The sequence below is a fragment of the Heptranchias perlo genome, chromosome 19, assembly GCF_035084215.1.
Source record: "Heptranchias perlo isolate sHepPer1 chromosome 19, sHepPer1.hap1, whole genome shotgun sequence".
Classification (NCBI taxonomy): domain Eukaryota; kingdom Metazoa; phylum Chordata; class Chondrichthyes; order Hexanchiformes; family Hexanchidae; genus Heptranchias; species Heptranchias perlo.
Window position 1 is genome coordinate 14,093,517 of NC_090343.1, and position 26,544 is coordinate 14,120,060.

The window sequence follows — 26,544 nt, forward strand, 5'->3', positions numbered from 1 at the left end:
TTGCTGTAGCCTCGACTGTCCTGTTTGTCAATGAGTTATTACATGAATTTGTGATGTCATTATTTCTCTGCTGTCAAACAATCTCCCCTTACACACAAACAATCTCCCCTTACACACAAACTAATTATCTTTCAACTTTTTGCTAAAACCTTTTGATCAAATAAGATATCAAATGAAAGGCTGTATGAGGAAGTGGTCACTTTCCCAATCATGGATGAGAAAAGAAAGTGGTTTTGGATCAGCTATCTGCTGAGGATCAATGGAGTAGGCATACTGTGCACATCTCCCTTTAATGGACAGACCACACTTAACAGGAATCGTGCACACCCCTCCATGGACACCAATTGGCAGGAGATTTCACCCGACATGAAAAAGAACGGTTGTGACAAAGCAAAACAAAATGGTTGGTAAAGTAGTCATGCAAGATTGAGCTGGATGGAGAAATCTGATTGCAGCTGTATCTGCCTCAAGAGCCGGAAGAGGATAAGTGAATGAGGCATTTACTTTGTTATGCAGCCGCATGGCAACACAATGTGGGAACAAAGGAATATTGTTCCAATGATTGAGACATAAACACTGCTTCCACATAGAACATCTACACTCTATTAGTGAAAGCTGAAACAGCATTGTCTACATGCCTAGAGCAAATAACAAAAAAAAATATTTTAGAATATTCTTATCATGTGGTAACAATGGGCATTTGTTCCAATTTTTCCTTAAAGTGTAAAATTCTGAATTTTATTTTCCCCTCTTCAATTTTTCCCCCTTCTCTTGAAGGAACTGAGGTACAGTCCCACGAGTACCTATCAACCTTGCATACCTCATTAATGTGGACAGTCTTCATATGTGAACCTAGATGGTGAGTGTTGGGGCTATTTTACCATGATGTGCATTACAATTGAGCCACATCTGGTCTTCACCTGGTCTACATGAAGACACCTTCCAGCAGAGGTCTTTAGATAGTGATCAGGAATGGGAGATTTCAAAATAAAAATAAGCAGGCTCATTAGAAATGATTACCAGAAACTAAGATGACACACTGACTCCAGGGAACTCTTTACACAGAACATATTAGGAAGGTTAAAAATATACTCTCAACTATTAATACATGCAACTGTAATTGCAATAAAATCTAATTTAGTAATTGTTCTACTTGTAATGCAGTTAATGTAACTCACCTGGTACACCTCCCACATAAAAGATCTCTTTGGTATTGGTACGAGGAGTGTGTGATGGTCCCACTGTGTAGTTACTCTCAGTGTCCACATCAAGTTGTATCACATTCTTTCTTTTGATAACTAAATGAAGGGAAACAAAGAAATCAGATTTTTACAAATGCATCTTTGTGCCATTTTACACTAAAGATGAATGTTTGGCTGCATTAAAATATACCCAAAGCATAGGGGCAGGTGCCATACTGGGTTAGTAAACCATTCTTCCACCTCCGTGAACTAAGCTTGAATCCAACTGTCCAAAAATAGCAGCCAGAAGGCCTTCAGCTCCAAAGAACACGTAGTTGCTTTTTTCCTGACTCCCATCTGAGAATGCTGAGCACAGGGCCTACGGCTCACTTCTTACCAGAGCTCCTCTAAATGGACATCTGCCAGAGTTTGGAGGAGTAAAATGAGACAGGAGGGTGGTTCTGCTTCCCTCTGCTTCATTTGCATAGCTGAGCCTTCTTGGAACATAACCATTCCATTCCTCCCGATCCCCAGGAAATCTCTGGACAATGTAGCAATTGACCCAGTATAATGGGTCTCCATCCCATAGAAAGAACTTGCTGATGTAATTTAAAAAAATAGAATAGAATAATCTCAGTATTGGACTCCCAAATCCACCTGAAAGAACAGAATCCCTGCCTGCCTGATGATAGGCATTAGGCTTGTGCATACATGCACACTTCACACTTACCTGCAATGCGATGCCATTGTCCATCACACAGGGACTGTTGTGGAGTGACTGATGCAGAGAACTCCCCAGCCCCATTATTTAACTGCACTATAACCTAAAGGAAAAGTAGAATAGAGTCAGTAACCAGTACATGGAAATTCAGCCCATTACCTACTCAGCCCACTCCATACACAGGCAGCAAATTGAACTGTAAACAGCTTATTTTTTAACAATAAATACATCACTTGATCATAAAGGCAAGGTTAGTTTTGGACTACCCATTTAATTAGACTTTGTTTGAACTTTAAGATTATGGTAACTTGTTATTTCTACCATCTAGACAGAAGATGCTTCATCCTTTCAGGATAGTCATGCTCCTAATGTTATTTGCGTATATTTCAAACACAGTGGTCCATAGTTGACAATGTTGAACACCATAACCCTCCAGTGCTGGCGTTAAGTCTCGGATCAACTGACAAACAGGGGGGTCCACAGCTGACATACAGGGGGGTTCACAGCATCTGCAACGTCTACACAGCCTAAACCATACCTGTCCACAGTGCATAGCAAGGCCCTATAGCCACCCTCTCTGCTCAACTTAAGTCTTTTGCCCAGGATGGCATTGGCCATGTTCATGCTACATCTTTCACTTCCTTCAAAAACATCCTGTAAAATTTACCTCTTCAACCATTCTTTTACTCACCTCCCCTAATTTCTCTCCTACTTCTTGCTTGATGTAAACTGCTCCTCTTGTTATGTTCAGTTTACATAAAAGGCCCTATATGAATTTGGTAGTGGTTGCTAGTCACTTGCCATTCTACACAAAATGTATTGAACTGAATCAGAAGCTCAGAATTTTGATTCCAAAAAAGCATGAAAACTTTGCACAATCCAATATGTTGGATGTTGTGAATCCTGAACACTTCTTGATGTGTATGTATTTTTGATGTTTGCGACAGAGCAGTGTTAGAATATTTTGTTACAGATCATTTAGATATGTAAAATCCGTGGCATATCATAATAATCTGTAGCTCTGTGACAATGATATTCTGGACAAGCAGAAATTTTTGTTCAGGTGATATAAACGGTGCTACTGCATTTGGACAAGGAAGGTTACATTTCCAGACTAAAGGTCTCATACAAACAGATCTTCCTCTAAATCACGATTGAGCCAAAAAACAAACTTAAATCTTCATCACCTGGACTGGTAATTTAAATTTTGAAGATGTGCTCAGATTTTTCTGAACAGTAAACTTTGGGAATGAATTTAAAAAAAAAGTCTTAAAGGAGCTAAAGTCAGGGTCACTCACCTTTCCATTCTTTGAATACAGACTGAAGTAATGGCTTAGTTTTCTTCCAACGTGGAAAAGTACACCTGACAAACTCCTGGCCCGCACTTCAAACATCAGTTCATAATCTTTGCCAAGAACAAAAGACTCCTCTAAAAGAAAAAGGAAAAAAAATATTGCTGGAGAAAATTAGAATAAAAAGTCTGTCAGCGCACATGGGAAAACAAATCAGCCATGGGTCCCATTCCTGATCACCATCCAGTGAGTCCTGCTGGAAAGTGTCATAGATTCATACAGCGCAGGAGGCCAGCATGCATGTGCCTGTGCCAGCTCTTTAAAAAGAGGATATGTATGATCATAAGATGAGGATAGAATGTGGGTTGGCGCTGGTGTCTCCCACAGTTGATTCACTCATTGTCTACCCTGAGATGTGAATAATGGTCACTTGGGCGAGATTTCAAAAGCCCATGGAACTGTGCCCAGCAGGAGGCACTGCTCTCAGAACCTGAGGGGAGAAAATTGGCAATAGAAATGCCAGTGAATAATGAGAATGGAAGCATGAAGTAAATATGCAGCGGAAGTTGTGGTTTATTAAGGGAAAGGCGGCAAAAAAAGGAATCCGTAATTCAAATATAAAATTGTAAACACGTTGGTAGCAAGTTTAAAATGCAAATTTTAAAAATGTAGTCGTTGGCTAATACCAATTAATAAGATGAAAATAGAAATATTAAAATATTTCAGTTTTAATACCTATAATTACATAGCCTCCTGCATCTGAAAAAAATGTCCCTGTTTCGACACTGCCCTCAAAACATGGTGTGACATCATAAGTGCGTGATGGAGGCTCCATAGGTTTTCCGTCCAGCTGGAAGTTTCGGATACAACCATCAAACCTGGCAGCAGAAGCACCCTGTAGAAACAAACAATAAAGAGACTTAACTTCCATCAATGATCAAAGATTCACACAAATAGTCACATCCACACTGAAAACAATGAATACAATTTCTTCAAATGGGCTCGTCTGCTTCCAGTCGATCCCGGGTTGATGCAGAGTTGGTTGATTTTGGCTGGTGTGGTGATGGAGCACTACAATTGGCCCCTGGGTTAGGGAGGGGGAAAAAAAGTGATTGCTCTCCAGCGATCCCTGCTGGTTGTGCTGGTGAGGAATCTTACAACACCAGGTTATAGTCCAACAGTTTTATTTGAAAATCACAAGCTTTCGGAGGCTTTCTCCTTCGTCAGGTGAGTGTCGGTTTCCTTGAAAATTACCTCATATATAGTCATAGAACAATGCCTGGTGATTACAGATAATCTTTCCAACTGCCCGTTATCAAGGCCATCAAATGAATTGAAAAGTGTTCAGACAGAGAAACCTTAGATACCAGACAACTGAATATACAAACGGCCAGAACCAAAGACAAAGACAGAGAGGGAGAGATAGAGAGAAACATCCAAAAGGAAGAGAAAGAGAGAGAATGACCAGTTGTATTAAAAACAGATAACTTTTTTTTCCCTTGGTGGGGTTACGTGTAGCGCGACATGAACCCAAGATCCCGGTTGAGGCCGTCCTCATGGGTGCGGAACTTGGCTATCAATTTCTGCTCGACGATTTTGAGTTGTCTTGTGTCTCGAAGGCCGCCTTGGAGAACGCTTACCCGAAGATCGGTGGCTGAATGTCCTTGACTGCTGAAGTGTTCCCCAACTGGGAGGGAACCCTCCTGTCTGGCGAATGTTGCGTGGTGTCCGTTCATCTGTTGTCACAGTGTCTGCATGGTCTCGCCAATATACCATGCTCTGGGGCATCCTTTCCTGCAACGTATGAGGTAGACAACGTTGGCCGAGTCACAGGAGTATGAACCATGTACCTGGTGGGTGGTGTCCTCCCGTGCGATGGTGGTATCTATGTCGATGATCTGGCATGTCTTGCAGAGGTTGCCGTAGCAGGGTTGTGTGGTGTCGTGGACGCTGTTCTCCTGAAAGCTGGGTAATTTGCTGCGAACGATGGTCTGTTTGAGGTTGGGTGGCTGTTTGAAGGCGAGTAGTGGAGGCGTGGGGATGGCCTTAGCGAGGTGTTCGTCGTCATCGATGACATGTTGAAGGCTGCGGAGAACATGGCGCAGTTTCTCCGCTCCAGGGAAGTACTGGACGACGAAGGGTCCCGTGTTTGTCTTCTGAGGAGGTCTATGCGATTTTTCGCTGTGGCCCGTCGGAACTGTCGATCGACGAGTCGAGCATCATATCCCGTTCTTACGAGGGCGTCTTTCAGCGTCTGTAGGTGTCCTTCGCGTTCCTCCTCGTCTGAGCAGGCGAGACCATGCAGACACTGCGACAACGGATGAACGGACACCGCGCAACAGTCGCCAGACAGGAGGGTTCCCTCCCAGTCGGGGAACACTGCAGCAGTCAAGGATATTCAGCCACCGATCTTCGGGTAAGCGTTCTCCAAGACGGCCTTCGAGACACAAGACAAGGCAAAATCGTCGAGCAGAAATTGATAGCCAAGTTCCGCACCCATGAGGACGGCCTCAACCGGGATCTTGGGTTCATGTCGCGCTACACGTAATCCCACCAAGGGAAAAAAAAAGTTATCTGTTTTTAATACAACTGGTCATTCTCTCTCTTTCTCTTCCTTTTGGATGTTTCTCTTTCTCCCTCTCTGTCTTTGGTTCTGGCCGTTTGTATATTCAGTTGTCTGGTATCTAAGGTTTCTCTGTCTGAACACTATTCAATTCATTTGATGGCCTTGATAACGGGCAATTGGAAAGGTTATCTGTAATCACCAAGCATTGTTCTATGACTATATATGAGGTAATTTTCAAGGAATCCGACACTCACCTGACGAAGGGGAAAGCCTCCGAAAGCTTGTGATTTTCAAATAAAACTGTTGGACTATAACCTGGTGTTGTAAGATTCCTTACATTTGTCAACCCCAGTCCATCACCGGCATCTCCACATCATGTGCTGGTGAGGACAGCGGGCTTGGCGGTGATGTTGAAAAGCGTGCCAGGGTTCACATGAAGAGTGGGTGAGATAGTGGAGGACAACCAATGCCCCGGAGCTCTGCCCCAGCAAGGAGTCAGCACCTTCGACAACTTACATGTGTGTAAAACCTTTAACATGGCAAAACATCCCATATAGGTGTCGGGATTAGAAGGAGGGAAGAGGAAAAAGAAAACTGATGGTTAAAAAAAAATAGATGAAATAAGCCATTCCTTTCCATTAAAACCATCTCATATATAGAGAGGTTGAGGGAATCAGAAAATCGGCTGAACAGGCCTTCAGCATGTTTTGTGCCCACTTCATGATTATGCAGCCAGCTACATTTTGTGTGCTATGATGCTAGTGCATATTTTGTGCCACAGTCTTATTAAGGCTCCAGAACGCAAGCAAAATTCTTTAAATGAATACCTGGAATTTCCTCGTTTTTGCACTGGATTGCGTTTTTTTGCCTTCAAAGCTCATATTGAATGGGGGGGCGAGAGACGCTCCACGTGGAAAGGAATTCTTAAAGTGGAACAGGCTTTGTATGGTTTCTTTCATTACAATATTACAGTGGTCTTGGACTTATACTGGGCCAAGGCCTAAAAGGTAAGGGCCCCGAGGCTCCACTGGGCCCAGTCCCTCCGGAAGGGCTGCACCAGGTCTTCCACTGCTGCCCCAGGGACCCGTTCCTGGTGGTCTATGGGACAGGGAAAGGGCAACCGGTGGCTGTCGCGACTGGGGTGGGCAGAGGGAAATGGAGGTCCAGGAGGGAACACGACGGTAGGCCTCGCCACCCGATGTTCTTTCGTTTTCCGCCACTATCCTGTCTGAACTCGGATGGGGTAATGGATGAAAATCCGGCCTTTCGTCTCTTCCACATTCAAAGGATTTTGAATCTGTTACATTTGCAATTAAGTTGAACAGCACTTTTTACCTGAGCAATCCTTTTTGCTTTTCCTGTTGGCACTGCACCCACGTAGAATGGAGCTTTGACATCTAAGGAAGCTGTGGCTGAGATAGTGTTGGTCTGTGCTCGCAGACCATCAATCACCAACTGTCCTTGGTTCTTGACTCTATTGAAAAATATCTAGAAATGGTACAGTTTACTATTACAGGCAAATTCTGATGCAAAGAAACACAAGTTATTGCAAACTTACTCAGTTTGAAACCTTTCCAGTTACATTTGTTCAGACATGGGCAAACCTCTTCATATTTAGCTAGTACATGCCTAAATGCCACACTGCTACACTGCCAAACACATAGGCCTAGAAATTTGGGCTCGCCCATTTTTGTCAGCCAGCAGCGACCCGGGTGCTTTGAATGTGGGGTCAGGAGGAGCACTCCTGCTCCACATTCGGGTACGTATACTTTAAAAACTTACCTTGTTGGTTGCAGCCTGGTTTTCCTGAGTGCAGCCGACACTGCACGCCGACTTTTTGGCCTTTACCAATACGGATGGCGGCGCACGTCTGGCTCGCAACGAGCGAGCGTTTCCTGCCCACCATATTGGAGGTTTGGGAGGCCGTTTAGCACCCGAAAAACGGGCGCTGCTCGGCTGAATTTCTAGGCCATAGAAATCTGCTTTTCCTCAAAGCCATGTGACTGATGGATACTTTTAACTGGAAATTAATGCACAGTGTGAAGATTAGGAAACCTTGATAACTTGTCTCAGACTTTCATTTCATGGTTCAAGCGCATGTCTGACTAACCTTTGACTTTGAGAGACTCTGAAGCAGAAAGAGAAAAAAGTTCCTTAAAGAAGGACAGGGTTGTCCTTCAAGCATTAATGCTTAACAAATAAAATATGTGTGGTCCAGTCATTAAAAAAATCAGAATCTTGAAGTATAAGTCTAAGCATTTTTACTTATGTCGCCAATCATCTTGGATTCTTTTATTATGTTGTAAATCTCCCTATGGCCCCATTTACAAAGCTGTTCCTTCTCACCCTTATAGGCTCTTTCCCCAGTAGAAAGCCATTTCCACCTGTGAGGGATGCCAACATGAGCTGGCTGTAAGCCTCTGTCAATGTTGCACTTGAACTCACTGCTAAAGAGCTGAATGTGTAGCCCAGGGGTTACCCACCATAATTTTCTATCCCAGTGGATTGACGCCCAGTCTCTGCTGGCTGCGGTGACACAGACAGGATTGGAAACCATGCATTGAGTCTGCATTTTACTACAGTGTAGATTTTATTTCAGGAACACCGTTTAATTTAAACTTCATTCATGAATTTGCTCAAGTCTGAATTTTGCACCAAGTAGCACTACAAATAAGTGTTTAGAAGGAAAGTCTTATTATTTGGTTAATTATATCAAAGGGAATTTCTAATCACAATCACTTTCAACTTCCATTTCTTAACGGCCAGTCCGGATTTAGCACAAGGAGGCTACAATCTTGCTAGATCACAAATGCTAAGTGCTCCCACTACAGTCTCATGCTGCTAATCAGCTCTCAATGTGTTACACGTAAGTCAAAACCCTTATGCTGAAACCAGATTAAACAATGCTCTACATGACACCCAAGTATATTCAATGTTAGATAATCTCAGAGGAACCCTATTAAAAGAATAGTCTATTTCCCAAAATAAATCTTAAAGATAAAATCAGGGCATTGCTATAACGGGATTTCAAGATAGTTTTAAATTCCCTCTATTAATTCAAGCCATTCTTCCTTGTACTGAAAAGAAATCAAAATGGAAATTTGTAACTATTATCCCATCAGGGTATTTTATGTAGTCTGAAGTAATTCTAATCTTCATCAAAGGGTAGAAAACAGTTTCAATAATTATAAATCTAAAAGTAAGATACAGTATTGTGAGTAGAAATTATTTCGAGGTCCTTTACACTGTGTTTGCAATACTTACTGTATGCCATTTGCCATCATTATACTTTTCTTTACTTGCAATTCTCATTTTTTTTCCTTTGACATGAAACATGAAAACAAAACGGCCCTTGGAAACCAAGAGAGCCATGAAGGACGTTTCCTGTTCATTGGATACATAGAAAAGCACCCCGTGGGATGATTTACAGCGAACCTCCATGGAGAAACTAGACCTGGAGACACAACATTAAGAAAATAGCATGAAGCCCTCTCACATTCACAAAGACACATTAAGATTAGAACACTTTTCCTGAATGACACAATACCACTTGTGTGTACATGCATTCCCTTATGTCAAGAGTGCCCAAGCTTTTGTATAAAGTTTATTTTCATGATCTCATTAATTTGCACATATCTCAAGTTGCTAATATCAGTAGAGGGTGTTCCGATTGAGCATTCATTCACCAATGAGGCAACAGCGCTAAAATAGCCACTCACTAAGAACAAAGCAGAGATTATTGAAAGAATTTACCTCTCACGGAATGATTCTGGGATATTGTCATATTCCAAGCGGCTGAGATGGGAGCCCCTGAAGTAATGCGCATTGCTGGCTGCTGCTGGCTGCTTTGGCAACTGGCAACTTTCTGACATTTGCTTTTTGCTCTCAAGTTTGGATGTAGCCTTCAAGATTCAAAACAGAAAGAAACTTACAAAATGTACCAAACACAAGGCCCTCTCAGGCATAAAGAAAACAAGCACTATTCTTTTAAGAAAGAGCTCAACATAATATTAAAAAAAGCAAAAATACAAAATGCAGGCGTTTCCCTAGCGGAAAGGAGGGAGAGGGGATATCAGTTGCGTTTGGAGTATTGGAAATTATGGGAATTTTTATAGAATTTTCCTGTGGAAAGTTAAAATTATTTAACCACATAGGCCTTGAGTTTCCGTTAGATTACGCTGGCTTTTGTCAGCGCAATCCGGCCGAGTCAGCACAAACGTTGCGGAATTTCGATTTGCGCCCAGCGTAATTTGAGTTTCCGCGATGTTTTGCGCCGGTTCAAAAAAAATCTCGCTGAAGCCGGCCCCGCCCACAAAACTGGCCACGCCCCCGATCGAAATAACAAGGATGGTGAGTTTCTGCTGACTGTGCCCCTTTGTGGCCGTTCGAGGAGGGTCTTCAAATTAAGCTCGATTTCTTAGGCGCACAGGCACTAGTAGGCACATTTTAAACGTATTTAATTACTAAGAAACTGACTAGTGCACACCAATGCAAGTGGTAAATGATTCAATATAGCTTTTTAGAAGTCATTTTCAGTGATTTAAAATCAGGTTACTCAGGTTGAGGACTGGACACTCTTATTAAAAATGCTTTTTTTTTGGGATAAACCCATTTTCAGCTGTATTAATAAAACCACACCAGGTTACCCCACTCTTAAATACATCAATTAATATTTTTTATTGGCAAAATAAAAAGAATAAACAATTACGCTGTTAAGCTGCACTGATTAATGGAAGATCTTATGTTTTGTGATTATGTTAATGCATTTTAGTGGAAACTCGCAATAAAAACCAGCCAGCGCAATTTTCGAGCGCAATTTGTGTCCAACTGCCTATTGGGCCAGTCTTCAGAGTTTATATCTGTGAATGTTTGCAACTTAGTGGACTGGGACAATGACATGTGAGAGTTTGACTTAAGTCTCATTTACCTGTCTGGATTTCTCCTTTCTGTGTGATCGGATCTGCTGGGGTGGCTTTTCCCTGGGGCAGCTGTTCAGCTCCGTTCCCACCATTACTTTATGCTTCTGGAGATCTACAACTGATTGCTGTCTTGAATCTTTACTGTGTGAGAAAAGGAGTGAAAGAAAAAAACTCAAAGCATCCTTTTGTTGCATATACAGCGTATAATAGCAGCAAAAATATTTCTGTATTATTGGTCCTCCAGGTCCTGAAACAGGATATACCAGATCTATTAGAAGGTTCACTCGGTTAATCCCGGGGATGAGGGGGTGGACATATGAGGAGAGGTTGAGTAGATTGGGACTCTACTCATTGGAGTTCAGAAGAATGAGAGGCGATCTTATTGAAACATATAAGATTGTGAAGGGACTTGATCGGGTGGATGCGGTAAGGATGTTCCCAAGGATGGGTGGAACTAGAACTAGGGGGCATAATCTTAGAATAAGGGGCTGCTCTGTCAAAACTGAGATGAGGAGAAACTTCTTCACTCAGAGGGTAGTAGGTCTGTGGAATTTGCTGCCACAGGAAGCTGTGGAAGCTACATCATTAAATAAATTTAAAACAGAAATAGACAGTTTCCTAGAAGTAAAGGGAATTAGGGGTTACGGGGAGTGGGCAGGAAATTGGACATGAATTTAGATTTGAGGTTAGGATCAGATCAGCCATGATCTTATTGAATGGCGGAGCAGGCTCGAGGGGCCGATTGGCCTACTCCTGCTCCTATTTCTTATGTTCTTATCGCTCATCCTGATGTGTGACAGAACCACTGCAGTTTCCTCATCAGCAGGATCTCCACAGATACAACTGAATTTCCTGTACTGTGCATTTTACTGCACTCCGACTATGCACCAGTACAAAACCAACCCAACCACTGTCTCCACCATATAAAGGCAACTGGTTCTCTGCACCCATTGCACCCCAACCACTATCCTCACTGCATAAATTAACAACCTCTTTATCTAAATGAGTGCTGGGTTGGAGTAAGTTACAGGGATCGAGTGTGGTTTGTAAAGCAATCTTGCTCTGCTTTTACACCAATGCCAGCTAAATGCACTGCAGCAACTCGCCAAAGTTACTTCAACAGTACCTACCAGGCCCCCGACATGTACCACCAGGAAGGACAAGAGCAGCAATGTCATGGGAACACAGTCACCTCCAAGTCGCAGACACCATCCTGACCATGGCATGTATTGCCGTTACTTCGTCACTGGATCAAAATCCTGAAATTCCCTACCTAACAACATTTCACTCGTTCAAGAAGGAGACCACTCCCACCTTCTCAGGGCAACAAGGATGGGTAATAAATGCGGCTTTGCCAGCGTTGCCCAAATCCTGAAAATAGCCCTTGGCTGTGTTGTAACCCTTGAACCACCCTTAAACCCAACTGGTAAAGTTAGCACTGGATACTTAGGTTTCACTCTACACACTTTCAAGCCATTTTAAACAGCACTGCCTTCATTAAAAAAGTATTTGGCAGACTCTAAAGTAAAGTAAAGCTATATCCAATTTCACCACGCAGTCACTGGGAGGATTTTAACTCTCCCCACTGGGCAGGATCGGAGCGGGTGAGCAGTTAAAATGGAGCAGCTCCATTTCCGCCAATCTCCAATTATAACGTCACTGGTTCTGCTGGCGGATGAGGCGCCCATCGGACTCAGGTGGGAGCCTGGTGCACAAATGCTAATTGGGATCCAATGACCCTGATGGCATTTTAACTGGGGCCTGAGTGGGTAAACTGCCGTGGCTTTTCTGCCAGGCTGAAGCAGGTAAGCAGCCGATGGGAAGGATGAAGAGGTCCTCCAGGTAAGTGTAAAACTTTCCTTTGTGGAGTCTGGAGGAGCAGGAGTACTCCTCCGAGCCCCACAAGGAAAGTCGCAGCCTCCAAAGTTCTGGTCTCTTCCCCCTCCTTCCCTCCCACGAGATACTACCAAAAGCATCTCCCCGCCACTTACCTGGAGGCTGGCGGGCAGCCAAGGGCTGTATGAGCTTCACCTACCAGCGGCCGCTCTGTGCCCTTTTCCTGCCCGTTCCAAGCGGGAAGTGGAGTGGTGACATTTAGTTAAGGCCCAGGAGTTAAAAATTCACCGGGCCTGAAACTTAGGCCAGCAAGTTCGTTTTGCATTTGCCCCAAAACCTGCCCACTCGGGTTAAAACTGGCCCCATAATGTGCAAGTAATGTGATGAAGTGCTTCAAAAAGAATTTAGGTCTTTGTAATGTGTTTTTGTAATCAAATGAATAAAAGGCTTGTCAACATTTGTAAATCTAAGAATCAATGAGCCAATATTTTCAGAATAACATTAGGCACCCTGTCTGCCATATCAAGCATCAATGAATATTTAAGTAATGCATGGAATAAAATCTTGTGCAAATCTGTGTAAGTGTAAATTTGATTATTAAAAGTTAGAGATCTATCTAAGATCCAGTTATCAGCACTATCCTAATCAATTGAGGACACACCATCCTGATGTCACCGCTTCTGTGAATCTTGTAGAGTCTTGTAACTCACCTATAAATGAAAACATTGCTGATACAGCCAGTCAGATTAGCACCTAGATCAGCTCTCGGTACACCACCAAAATAAACCTGCCCCATCTCAACCTCCCGAGATTGACGCCGTTTTCTCTTGGATATTTTTGAATGCTGCTTTTCCTTGTCGTCGATGGTCATTTTAATCCTTAGGGAGGGAAGCAAAATAGTGCTAAGTTCTAATTACAACAGTGACTGCATTTCAAAAAGTAATTCATTGGCTGTAAAGCACTTTGGGACGCCCTGACGTCATGAAAGGCGCTATATAAATGCAAGTCTTTCTGTCTTTTAAGTAGACCAGAAAATGATGGGACTTTGAACTGTTGATGATAATCACCTTGAGATCCAGGTTCGAATCTAACCACGATTAAGTTTCTGGTGTCTGATGGCGGTTAAAGGGAGACTATTGGAGTCACTGAGGAGGGAGAACAGCATGTTCATGTTGCATTCCTCGGATACAAGGAATGGAATGTTGTTTATGTGATGTAATGACATAGTTCAGAGTCAATTACATCAGCGTGTACATTAAAAATGTTGAAAAAGGTGATGACCATACTCCTTCAAGGGTTCCAAGTAAAAAGAGTTTAATATCGTTTTGATCCAGTCTCAGTGAATGTGATTTCAAAAACACATACCACCATTAATTTAACAACAACTTGATATGAAACCATTTATCCTTAATGTTAGGGGGATTGGGTAGTGCAGTGGGTTAGACACTGGCCTTATACCTTTGGGACCTGAATTCAAATCCAACCCAGACCTTTGGGATGAAAATCTCCTCTATCTGGTGCTGGCTGTAAGGGTCCTTTGTGAAATGAGTTTGGGTAATGTCAAGTCAGTTGCTAGTAGGCACAAACCTACAGCACAAAACTGCACTTAATTTAGCAAGTAATTGGTAATCTCACCCAGAGAAGCCACAGGGTGGATTGGCATGGGAAATAGAAAATTGCATGCAAAGGATGCTCTGAGACATGTAGTTGGGGCAGACTAGAGGGACCTTTACTTTGCATCTGGCTGTGCTTTACCCAATACGGGGCGGTTTGAAATGGGAAGAGTTCCATTCCTCAGCACTAATGCCCCTTCACCTTGAAGAGCACAAGAAGAACTTAATGATAATAAAAAGAATACACAAGAAACTTCAATGTCCAATATCCCCTGTGAAAGGAGTATTAGAAAGGGTCTCTCAACATGCAAAATGAAGTTTGGAACATCACATGTTGGCGGAGCATTACTGGGCCGTGATATTTTCAATTACTCCCGTGGAATAACGACTCTACATTAGGTCTTTTCAGATGCATTTCTAGAAATGCTCTGTCTTTATTTCTTTTTGCTTCAGTTGCTCTTTAACAGCCTTGTAAGTCGTGTAAATCAAAGCACTTACTGTTCATTTTTGATGTAGAAGGAGATATAATGCAGGCTCCCATCTGTATACTGAATTTGACTTTTAACTTCAGTATTAAACACCTTAAGTGCCACTAATCCTTGCTTCAGAGAGACTTGACAGTTTCCTTCCTAACAAAGCAATGAAAAAATATTTAAGTTCACCAAGAGAGTAACAACAGCTGTATGTAACATAACTGAATGCTATACTGAAGAAAGAACTTGAGTTCAGACCGGGGTTTTATATATTCCTGTAACTTTTCATTTATTTAACCCAGGGATGGTGGCACATTAACATCGATCTCATCGAGGTGTGTTGCAAGGCCCGATTCTGGACCAGTTGGGTCTCAAAACCAAGACCACACTTTCAGGACATGAAATATTTCTTTGCGCCAGTGCCATCAACAAATGCCCAGAAGTTTATTTTCCGCTTTGTTAAAATGGAGCCCCCAAACCGTTGCAAATTCCGACTTTAAACAGGTACAAATAAAAGGAGAATGGGTGTGTTGGATTAGAATTCCATCTATTTGCGCCCAGAGACACGTGCATTAGGGGTGTGAAGCAAATATCCGGTGTAAAAGATCGAGGAAACGTGGGCGCAAGTGTGTAATGCATGTAATTATGCCACGCCCAAATGTCCTTGAAATTTAAATTTCAGCTTGTATATACAATGCTTTTTGCTCTCAGTTCCTGTCAATGTCAGAACTCAGGGCAACAGAACATGTCAGTTCCTGAAACTGATCTATGCTGTGAAAACTTGTCCGTATAGGAAGGAAGCTTTTTTTTTATTAAATAAGTGTTTCTTTGCTCCTATCATTAGGTTACTTAAAAACTTGCAATAGTTTGGAAGACCTGCTTTTATTTATTTTTTTTAACACTCTACAGATTAGACCCGCGGGGACCTAGAAGAGTGCAATCTGGGTGGGGTGGGGAGAAAGTTGGGGCAGAACTCAGTCCCACCGGGTCTCCGCCCCATTCTGCCTCCAATGGAACGTTCCGTAGGAAGTGGGTGGTTTCTGACGTGGCAAGATTGAAATTCAGGGCCTTTCAGCCCTTCTCCCGTGAGCCTCGTCTGGCTGGGCCTCCTCCGCTATGTTTGGACGGGCGCCCCAGTACGCCAGAACGGCGCAGTTGCCTGGCCAAAATAAGTAAATTTGCTGACCCCTGGGATTTGCGGTAGGATCAGATCTGGGGCCAGTTGGCGGGTCGAAGTCCTGCTCCGCACCATTTCCAGTGGCAGGCCAAGGATTTCGGGCCTCGGCGGACTAGCCTTTTGCGCACCTCTCAGTGATCCTAAGAAGGTTTCAATTCCGCACATTGCGCTACCAACACAAGACAATCATGTACTGTTGCCGTTAGCTCTTCTTGTTAACAGTTTGCATTTACCACTGTGGGATAGTAAAACATCAGGGCATTTCGTTGCTGGGTCTGGAAACCAAAGCCTGATATGAAGTTGTTGCGAAGTCTGGGGACATTTTGAGGAGTCAGACTCAGATATCCCTGACCTTTGAAGTCAGCGGAACGTGAAACCTGAGGCAAAAAAAAGTCAGAAATTAGTAGGTTGAAATATTCTGATAGGAAAAATAAAATCAAGAGGTTCCTTTACACAACTGCTGCAGATGTGTGGCAGAGCATGAACCCATCAATATGGGATAATTATAAATGCCCTTTCATTTTCCTCAGTGCCCTTTTTTGGGTTTCTCTTCCTTTCCTTCCCAATAAAGCAGAGGCATTGTTTGAGCAGGATATAATATCTGGAACTTGGCCACATCAGTCTCACAAGAGTTAAGTTTTGCCGGGTGGCTCCAATGTCCCAAACTGAGAGATTGTTTTATGACTGTCAGCAATATGAATTACAGACTGAAACACACTGTCTGTTATTTTTAATTATTTTAAAACAATTATTGCATAGTGTACGTAGAACCTAAAGATATAAACATCACAGAATGTTCTTTAGTATTAAGAGCTTTCTTTCCAAGCAACAGATTACGATGACAGTCCATGACAGTATTGGTAGGAGTGACCACCGCACAGTCCTCGTGGAGATGAAATCCCGTCTTCGCATTGAGGACACCATCCAACGTGTTGTGTGGCACTATCACTGTGCTAAATGGGATAGATTAAGAATAGATCTAGCAGCTCAAAACTGGGCATCCATGAGGCGCTGTGGGCCATCAGCAGCAGCAGAATTGTATTCCAGCACAATCTGTAACCTCATGGTCCGGCATATTCCTCACTCTAGCATTACCAACATGCCAGGGGATCAACCCTGGTTCAATGAGGAGTGTAGAAGAGCATGCCAGGAGCAGCACCAGGCGTACCTAAAAATGAGATGCCAACCTGGTGAAGCTACAACTCAGGACTACATGCATGCTAAACAGCTGAACCAACATGCCAAAGACAGAGCTAAGCGACTGCACAACCAACGGATCAGATCAAAACTCTGCAGTCCTGCCACATCCAGTAGTGAATGGTGGTGGACAATTAAACAACTAATGGGAGGAGGAGGCTCTGCAAACATCCCCATCCTCAATGATGGCGGAGTCCAGCACGTGAGTGCAAAAGACAAGGCTGAAGCGTTTGCAACCATCTTCAGCCAGAAGTGCCGAGTAGATGATCCATCTCAGCCTCCTCCCGATATCCCCACCATCGCAGAAGCCAGTCTTCAGCCAATTTGATTCACTCCACATGATATCAAGAAACGGCTGAGTGCACTGGATACAGCAAAGGCTATGGGCCCCGACAACATCCTAACTGTAGTGCTGAAGAATTGTGTTCCAGAACTAGCTGCGCCTCTAGCCAAACTGTTCCAGTACAGCTACAACACTGGCATCTACCCGAAAATGTGGAAAATTGCCCAGGTATGTCCTGTCCACAAAAAGCAGGACAAATCCAATCTGGCCAATTACCGCCCCATCAGCCTACTCTCAATCATCAGCAAAGTGATGGAAGGTATCGTCGACAGTGCTGTCAAGCGGCACTTACTCACCAATAACCTGCTCACCGATGCTCAGTTTGGGTTCCGCCAGGACCACTCGGCTCCAGACCTCATTACAGCCTTGGTCCAAACATGGACAAAAGAGCTGAATTCCAGAGGTGAGGTGAGAGTGACTGCCCTTGACATCAAGGCAGCATTTGACCGAGTGTGGCACCAAGGAGCCCTAGTAAAATTGAACTCAATGGGAATCAGGGGGAAAACTCTCCAGTGGCTGGAGTCATACATAGCACAAAGGAAGATGGTAGTGGTTGTTGGAGGCCAATCATCTCAGCCCCAGGACATTGCTGCAGGAGTTCCTCAGGGCAGTGTCCTAGGCCCAACCATCTTCAGCTGCTTCATCAATGACCTTCCCTCCATCATAAGGTCAGAAATGGGGATGTTCGCTGATGATTGCACAGTGTTCAGTTCCACTCGCAACCCCTCAGATAATGAAGCAGTCCGAGCCCGCATGCAGCAAGCCCTGGACAACATCCAGGCTTGGGCTGATAAGTGGCAAGTAACATTCGCGCCAGACATGTGCCAGGCAATGACCATCTCCAACAAGAGAGAGTCTAACCACCTCCCCTTGACATTCAATGGCATTACCATCGCCGAATCTTCCACAATCAACATCCTGGGGGGTCTCCGTTGACCAGAAACTTAACTGGACCAGCCACATAAATACTGTGGCTACAAGAGCAGGTCAGAGGCTGGGTATTCTGCGGCGAGTGACTCACCTCCTGACTCCCCAAAGCCTTTCCACCATCTACAAGGCACAAGTCAGGAGTGTGATGGAATACTCTCCACTTGCCTGGAAGAGTGCAGCTCCAACAACACTCAAGAAGCTCGACACCATCCAGGGCAAAGCAGCCCGCTTGATTGGCACCCCATCCACCACCCTAAACATTCACTCCCTTCACCACCAGTGCACTGTGGCTGCAGTGTGTACCATCCACAGGATGCACTGCAGCAACTCGCCAAGGCTTCTTCCACAGCACCTCCCAAACCCACGACCTCTACCAACTAGAAGGACAAGGGCAGCAGGCACATGGGAACAACACCACCTGCACGTTCCCCTCCAAATCACACACCATCCCGACTTGGAAATATATCGCCGTTCCTTCATCGTTGCTGGGTCAACATCCTGGAACTCCCTTCCTAACAGCACTGTGGGAGAACCTTCACCACACGGACTGCAGCGGTTCAAGAAGGCGGCTCACCACCACCTTCTCAAGGGCAATTAGGGATTGGCAATAAATGCTGGCCTCGCCAGCAACGCCCACATCCCATGAACGAATAAAAAACAGATTACGAGCAAATTATCTACTCCTGGAAATTATTTAAATGATATCTTATGACTGCTTAATGCACTTGTATCAAATTTACTCTCTCTGCTTTTTTAATGACTCATTTAAAATAAATAATTTAATACCTTTATTGGACTAGAATTTGATACGAGTGGGTTAAGCGATCATACAATAACATTGCTCACTGTCATTACCAGGCTCTAGTCAGCGTATATTAGAATGAATGATCATATGTAGTGTAGCCAGGGTCCAATGCTAAATAATCTTACCGAAGTATTCTAAAAATTAAACTTACAACAACCATACAAATGTACAGACAGAAAGGCAGATACAGATGGACAGATAATGGTAAACATTAGTATGCACTTATAGAATCATAGAATCATAGAAGTTACAACATGGAAACAGGCCCTTCGGCCCAACATGTCCATGTCGCCCAGTTTATACCACTAAGCTAGTCCCAACTGCCTGCACTTGGCCCATATCCCTCGATACCCATCTTCCCCATGTAACTGTCCAAATGCTTTTTAAAAGACAAAATTGTACCCGCCTCTACTACTGCCTCTGGCAGCTCGTTCCAGACACTCACCACCCTTTGAGTGAAAAAATTGCCCCTCTGGATCCTTTTGTATCTCTCCCCTCTCACCTTAAATCTGTGCCCCCTCGTTATAGACTCCCCTACCTTTGGTTAAGACTTAATTGTGATGGTTGTTAAACGACAACAGTCATTCCTAAAAATCCTGAAAATGGTCCCGTTTCTGGTCTGTGCCCATTTAGTGACAGCAATGCAAGGCAAGACTCACCAGCAGGTTTGCAGAACACCCGTAACTGATCCCTATGGTCTTCTCACGTTTCAGATCTAAATTTTTGTCCAGGGCCTTCACACTTCGCATACAGCCTTTTATGGACCCGCCCGTGGGGAATCTATTCCTCAGGCTGAAAGGGAAAGCACATGTCAGTTAATGAAAGGTTAATTTAAAACAAACCAGGGAACCAAACCTAGGACTTTTCTGATCTGGGCAGGTCAGTACCACACCAGGCCATGTGGTTACTCACCAACAGGAGAGGTTTGACTCCAACAACATTTAAAAAGGGATGTGTGTAATTGTATGTGAAGGGAGGAAAAGGAGGAATTCCGAACATTCAAGTGGGCTCATTTTGAATGTCATATTAATTCTTAAGACAGTCTAACAATTTGTTCAATCTCATCTATATAGTTGAAATATAAATGATTTGCCAGTCGCTACTGCAGACCAATTGCAACACTCATGCATCTGTGTGTACAAATCCCAGTGGGCCTCACAAAAATAAAGAATTTGAATAGATCTGTCGGCCTGAAATTCCTGGTTTGGAAGAGGCCAGATCTCAGGATTTGCAGGGGCGTGGCGGGGGTAGGGAATTGAGGCAGAACCAAGACCATCTGCTGCTTAATCCAGAATGGCATGGCGGGGGGGGGGGTGCGTGTGGAACTTTCTTTATGCTCCTTTTACATCCAGGACAAACTTTGGAGACATGTCAGGGAGAACTCTCTGGCTACCCCGCGAATTCTGCCCTTTACATCCTCCTTAGGCCTTCTGAAAGCAACGCCTGCTTAGAACAGGCCTCAAAAGCCTGAAAAAAGATTTCCGGACAAGGGCACTCCATCCCAGAGGGAATCCATTAACTTACAATGAATTTCCCTTTGGGGAGTTGTTGAAAAATGTTGCCCTCCCTCTTTGGGCCGATCTTGCTCCCCCACATTGGAGTGGTTTTTCAGCAGGCACTCAGGGCCTCTATTGCACCTGTACAAACATGGGCTGCCTACTCCAATTATTTAAATGACTTTACGGGTAAGACCCATCTGTTCTGAAGTAGGTTCCACTGAAATTTTTGACCTCCCTCTTTCAAGTGCTGACTGACTTGCTGTACATTTCCAAGATTTTCCAATTTTCTTTCAGATATCTAACATTTGTGTTTTTTCTTCTTATCTCTACAATTATAAAAAATAAACTTAACATTTGCCAAGCTGGAAATGCAGTACCAAAAATATATTAAGTTGGGTGAACAAAGGGGGACATCTTTGCTTTCTTTAAGGAAAGCAGCATACCGTTAACAGATGCACAGTGGAATCAACTACATGTCAGCTCAGCCCTCCTGCCCCTTTGATTCTTACTTGTCTGGGAGTCTCTCGACAGGAACACCACCAAGATAATACTCAGAAATTGAAGGACGCGATGCATCGTGCTCACAAGAAAGAACTGTTTTCCTGTCCACACGCACATAAATCTTCACTTTTTTTGAAAATACCATAATTATCTGGATCTGAAAAAGAAATGTACATTCAAATTATGCAGTGATCAAGGGCAGGTAGAATCTGGATCCTTGTTTTATTGAACTATATTAGACGGTGTAGATGGCCTGCTTTCATAATGATATAGCACCTTCTAGTCGTGGTCACTTTGAACATCACTCAGATTTAAAGCTGCAATACCCCTAAGTTAAAATCTCAACTTAAATATATCTTTGCAATATCAAAATGGAAAGTTTAAACTAACTTTTATTACTTTTTTGTTGCTCAGATGCCACTTTAGTGGAAAGGAACAGAAGCAGTTTTTTAAAAAATGAGCTACTGATATACATGGCATCTAATGTATTTTGGCACAAGGCTGCCTGACTAGAATCCTTGAAGATTTTTGCTGGGAAAGAAAATCATCAAGTACAGAGTCATGACTGATCCAAGCTCAGCTACTCTAGTGAGGTGGCTGAATTTTATTGGAGGTGGTTCTGTCTTGCTAAATACCTGTCTCACTGCAGCTTAATGTGATACTAATTACCATGGTAACAGCTCATCCCAATACATTCCAGGCCATAACCAAAGCCTGCACTACTGGCTCCTCTGTCTGCCTCCCTCCATTCCCCCCACACCCACCACGGCCTATATAATGGCATGGCCCATTTAATACATGTACCAAACCTCTGCTATTCATCTCAGGAGCAAATGTGAATGATGGCGTGTTGCACTTAATGAATACTGGTTTTACTCCAAAATTAATTTACATTAGGCTCTTCTTCCACTTCTGCAATGCACACTAATTCAGTACTGCAGTTAGTGCGGTTTAAATAAAAATTAAATGCTTAAGGATAAAGAGTTTAAATATTTTCAGACAATCGTTTGATAGGATACTTAAAATTGAACTGGGTTGACATCTGTCTAAGAATATTCATCACTCACAAGTGCAGTCCATCAGCAAAAGTGTCAAGTTTTATTCTATTACTCAGATTTTAAAGATTATTTTTGAAATATTATCCAGTGTAGCATAATGACATAGCACAGGCTTGAGTGGGAAGATCTCTTAAGGATATATTTTGAATAGAAGTGGAGCTCTCTACTCCCCTCCCATTTTATGATTAGTCTATGGGTCCGTTATTGATTGGAACATGCAGAATGTTTTTATACAATTAATATTTTTAACGCACTCCTTACAAAGAGATGTCTCAGAAAGCTTTAAAGTACAGTGGACAATGAGTAGATACCAAGCAGGGAAGGAGAAAGAAAAGATGGGTTAGAAGAAGGAAAGAGGCAGATTTGGAGGAGAGGGATGGGCTTGAAGGAGTCAAAAGAAGACTTAGGAGGAGGTATAAACACAGTCAATAAACAGGGCCTTTAGGAGGCTTTTGAAAGCAGAGACGAAGGTGACAAAATGGAGCTTTTGAGGGAGGAAGTTTCAGAGCACAGAGGCTATAATGATTGAACTAGTGTTCGGTGATGATGGAGCAGAAAACAAGAAGTATTAAATCTAAGTCATATAACCACTGCTTTTTGATTCACCTCATCTTCTCTTCCCACTCTTTTCAGCCTTGGTTGGTGTCCTGCACTAGGCATCCTGGCTCTTCACCTAAATTTCTTAATTAAAAAAACTATAGTTACCTGATGGGGATATCCATCACTGACAGAGTTCTGACTTTCGCTGTTATCATGTTCAACTTTTAGTTGGTTGTTTAAGTCAACGAACAGCACGAGCTTTCCATTTTCTATGGCTAAGCAGAGGTACTTTTCCTATAAAAAGAAGAATTGATTTAGACTTGCAGCCAGAAACAAAACAAGATTCATTACAAAAGGTTTTACAATTTAACTTGTCATTCTTGCCACAAATGTATTCAATTTTTTTTCTCTTATAAATGAAAGGAAAATGCAATAAGTCTCTTTGTCTTTTTTTAAAAAATTTGCTCCTGAGGGTGGTGACTTGTGCTTGGGTTCAGCTCTATGGGCAGGGCCAGCCCTCTAGTAACTCACCCAAACAGCTGCTCTTCATGTGCGAGCCTGTAGAGTGAGTGCTAGTTGGCTACTGAACTGTGAGGCCCATTAGAAGCTGATTCTGTCCTCACTTGTCATCCACACACACACACATCCAGCAGGGCCTGCTAGATAGAGCGGGAACCGGTGCTGCTACTTTTTACTCCCAAGACCAGCTCTCAGCGACGCATTGGCTAAGGTCAGCTACCTCAGTATAGACTGAACCTGGCAACTTCCTGGTCTGGATGGCTGCTGGAATGCTACACGATGCAATAACAAAATCATGCTAGTTAGCGGTTTGACTTTTAAAAAGGGTTCTGATGGGGGAAATCTCCTTAAAAGTTTGCCTGTTATGGATTTATCGCTTCAAACATATTTAATTTCATTTTAAATTTCTCACCTTTCTTTTCCTATAAGAAGTGCTGTAAGATAAATCTTAATATTGTCTCTGCATAATGATCATCATTGTAATATGGACTTTGTTTCAGCACAGCTGATAATGACTCCCTCTAGTGGCTTCCCCTAACACTACAATCTTTTGCACGAACTCAAATGCTGTTTTCACATGGATCCCAAAAGACATGTTTTAGCTAGAAGAATGTTGTACATAGAGAACCTTGGTTCTCTTTTAAAGCAACAGTCTAATTTCACTTTACTGTTAAGGGGCAAATTTTTTAAAAAAAGATGAAGAGACTTATTGCATTTTCCTCTCATTTATAAGAGAAAACAGACCAGGAAAGTCCGCGGTTCGATTCCTAGTCTGTGCTCAGTTAGCTGATCTCAGCCGGAACAGCAATGTGGCTGCTACAACTGGTCTCAGTCTCGCCAGGCTATGGGGGAGAAAATTAAGCTGGTATTAATGGCCGATTGCTATCCAGAAAGTACATGCATGTGGTTGTTTGGTTATGACAGGTTGTAGGTTTGGCTGTGATGATTCCTACGGTTAAATAGCCTTCCAACATTTACTGTCTAGATTCATGCATGAAGAACAGCCAATATGCAATTGGGTGTGGAACCAAAAGGCTGTTGGTGTTCACAGAATGAGATGCCAAGATCACTGGCGTCAGCAGGAGCTTGATAAGGAGCTTGCCTTAGTTGGATATTCTGTGGAGAATGGTTTAGTTTTATTTGATGAAAGTTCTAAACTAATTAACCATGGTATGTTTCCTGAAAGTCCTGGGCCTGGTAGGGCAGTACAAAGAAAATGCCTCCAGAGAAACTGCCAACAGTTTAAAAAAATTTATCGTTGCAGTCAAAGTGACCAGCCTCTCCCCTGCCCACAGAGTGGTCAACGGCCATTGTAATATTCCTGGCCCCACGCTGGGCAGATGGCCAGGAAGTGGAGTAAGTGGCACAGAGCCCTCCCCGTCTATGTAGATCGCCCTGTTCCTGGGATTACGTGCTGCTGCACTTCCAGTGGCAAACTGGGGCTCGAGGAATGTCAGGATGTCGACTGAATTTGATTGCATTAAAACCGTCCGTACAGAGAGCAAAAGCAAGGCTGGGCAGACCAGCAAATGGCAGCCAGTTTGGAGATAAGAACATAAGAAATAGGAGCAGGAGTAGGCCAATCGGCCCCTCGAGCCTGCTCCGCCATTCAATAAGATCATGGCTGATCTGATCCTAACCTCAAATCTAAATTCATGTCCAATTTCCTGCCCGCTCCCCGTAACTCGTAATTCCCTTTACTTCTAGGAAACTGTCTATTTCTGTTTTAAATTTATTTAATGATGTAGCTTCCACAGCTTCCTGGGGCAGCAAATTCCACAGACCTACTACCCTCTGAGTGAAGAAGTTTCTCCTCATCTCAGTTTTGACAGAGCAGCCCCTTATTCTAAGATTATGCCCCCTAGTTCTAGTTTCACCCATCCTTGGGAACATCCTTACCGCATCCACCCGATAAAGTCCCTTCACAATCTTATATGTTTCAATAAGATCGCCTCTCATTCTTCTGAACTCCAATGAGTAGAGTCCCAATCTACTCAACCTCTCCTCATATGTCCGCCCCCTCATCCCCGGGATTAGCCGAGTGAACCTTCTTTGTACTGCCTCGAGAGCAAGTATGTCTTTTCTTAAGTATGGACACCAAAACTGTATGCAGTATTCCAGGTGCGGTCTCACCAATACCTTATATAACTGCAGCAATACCTCCCTGTTTTTATATTCTATCCCCCTAGCAATAAAAGCCAACATTCCGTTGGCCTTCTTGATCACCTGCTGCACTTGCATACTAACTTTTTGGTTTTCTTGCACTAGATCCCTTTGTACTGCAGTACTGCAGTACTTTCCAGTTTCTCGCCATTAAGATAATAACTTGCTCTCTGATTTTTCCTGCCAAAGTGCATAGCCTCACATTTTCCAATATCGTATTGCATCTGCCAAATCTCCGCCCACTCGCCCAGCCTGTCTATATCCCCTTGTAGGTTTTTTATGTCCTCCTCACTCTCTACTTTCCCTCCCATCTTTGAATCATCTGCAAACTTTGATATGTTACACTTTAATCCTTTTGAACAAAAAGACCTACCTTTTCCTGCATGAAGAAGAGGATGCCATTGTAAGAAGCAATGCGAGCCTCTTGTTCAAAACGCGAGGCAGTGGAAAATGAGCTTGGCATTTTGATTTCGGCATAACCAGTGCCATCAAAGTAAGAACTGTCACTGTCTGCACCTTGAGTGGATTTGTATCTGTAACGAGAGCACAGAGAATCATTAATTAAAGGCAGGAGTCTCAAACATTCACTCTTAGGATCTCGTTTTCCATTGATAGCAATGATCAGCACGTGGATCTTGATCTGTGGACAAACTGCAGTCCAATTCATACAGCACATAAAATGCTAGAAGATGGTGACATACCAGCAGTCAGTGCCAGTGAGTGGTAGGACACAAAATTCTACATATGTGAAACACTCAACAGGTCAGGCAGCATCGGTGGTGAGAGAAACAGAGTTAACATTTTAGGTCGATGACCTTTCAGTCTCCAGTTCTGATGAAAGGTTATTGACATGAAACCTTGGGGTAAATTTTAACCCCCAAGAACGGGTGGGCTGGGGACGGGTGAGGAGTAAAAATGCTCCGTTTTCAGAGCGGGATCGCATCCCGGCTCCAACACGCCTACTCTGGGTTTAATCCAGGCAGGTTTGTCTGCGTGTGGAGAGCAGACAACAGGAAGTCCCGCCCCCACTTAAAGCCGGCGGGCCGATACTTAAAAGGGCAATGAACCTCACTGAGGTACTTGAGGTACTTAATATTTTGTGTATTGGAATAATAAAACAAATTTAACCTTACCTGTTCGGGTTTCCCATCACTTCCCATTCACGTCAGGTGAAAGCAGGCGGGAAGGGCTGGATCCATGAGGTGAGTGCC

The 26,544-nt window shown here is 43.3% G+C and overlaps 1 protein-coding gene across 2 annotated transcripts in view; it reads right to left on the reverse strand.

The window, feature by feature from the left end:
* lama5 (laminin, alpha 5) overlaps positions 1-26,544 on the reverse strand; it is a 247,530-nt gene that overhangs the window by 1,706 nt on the left and 219,280 nt on the right. For both annotated transcript variants that reach the window (XM_068000366.1, XM_068000365.1), the window contains exons 65-79: positions 25,707-25,866; positions 22,817-22,945; positions 21,062-21,210; positions 19,713-19,845; positions 16,012-16,155; positions 14,627-14,757; positions 13,226-13,393; positions 10,688-10,820; positions 9,514-9,662; positions 9,025-9,214; positions 7,096-7,248; positions 3,930-4,089; positions 3,201-3,331; positions 1,912-2,005; positions 1,179-1,298 (exon numbers count right to left, since the gene is read on the reverse strand). In XM_068000366.1, coding sequence (XP_067856467.1) covers positions 1,179-1,298; positions 1,912-2,005; positions 3,201-3,331; positions 3,930-4,089; positions 7,096-7,248; positions 9,025-9,214; positions 9,514-9,662; positions 10,688-10,820; positions 13,226-13,393; positions 14,627-14,757; positions 16,012-16,155; positions 19,713-19,845; positions 21,062-21,210; positions 22,817-22,945; positions 25,707-25,866 — 2,144 coding nt within the window. The remainder of the gene's footprint in view (positions 1-1,178; positions 1,299-1,911; positions 2,006-3,200; positions 3,332-3,929; positions 4,090-7,095; positions 7,249-9,024; positions 9,215-9,513; positions 9,663-10,687; positions 10,821-13,225; positions 13,394-14,626; positions 14,758-16,011; positions 16,156-19,712; positions 19,846-21,061; positions 21,211-22,816; positions 22,946-25,706; positions 25,867-26,544) is intronic.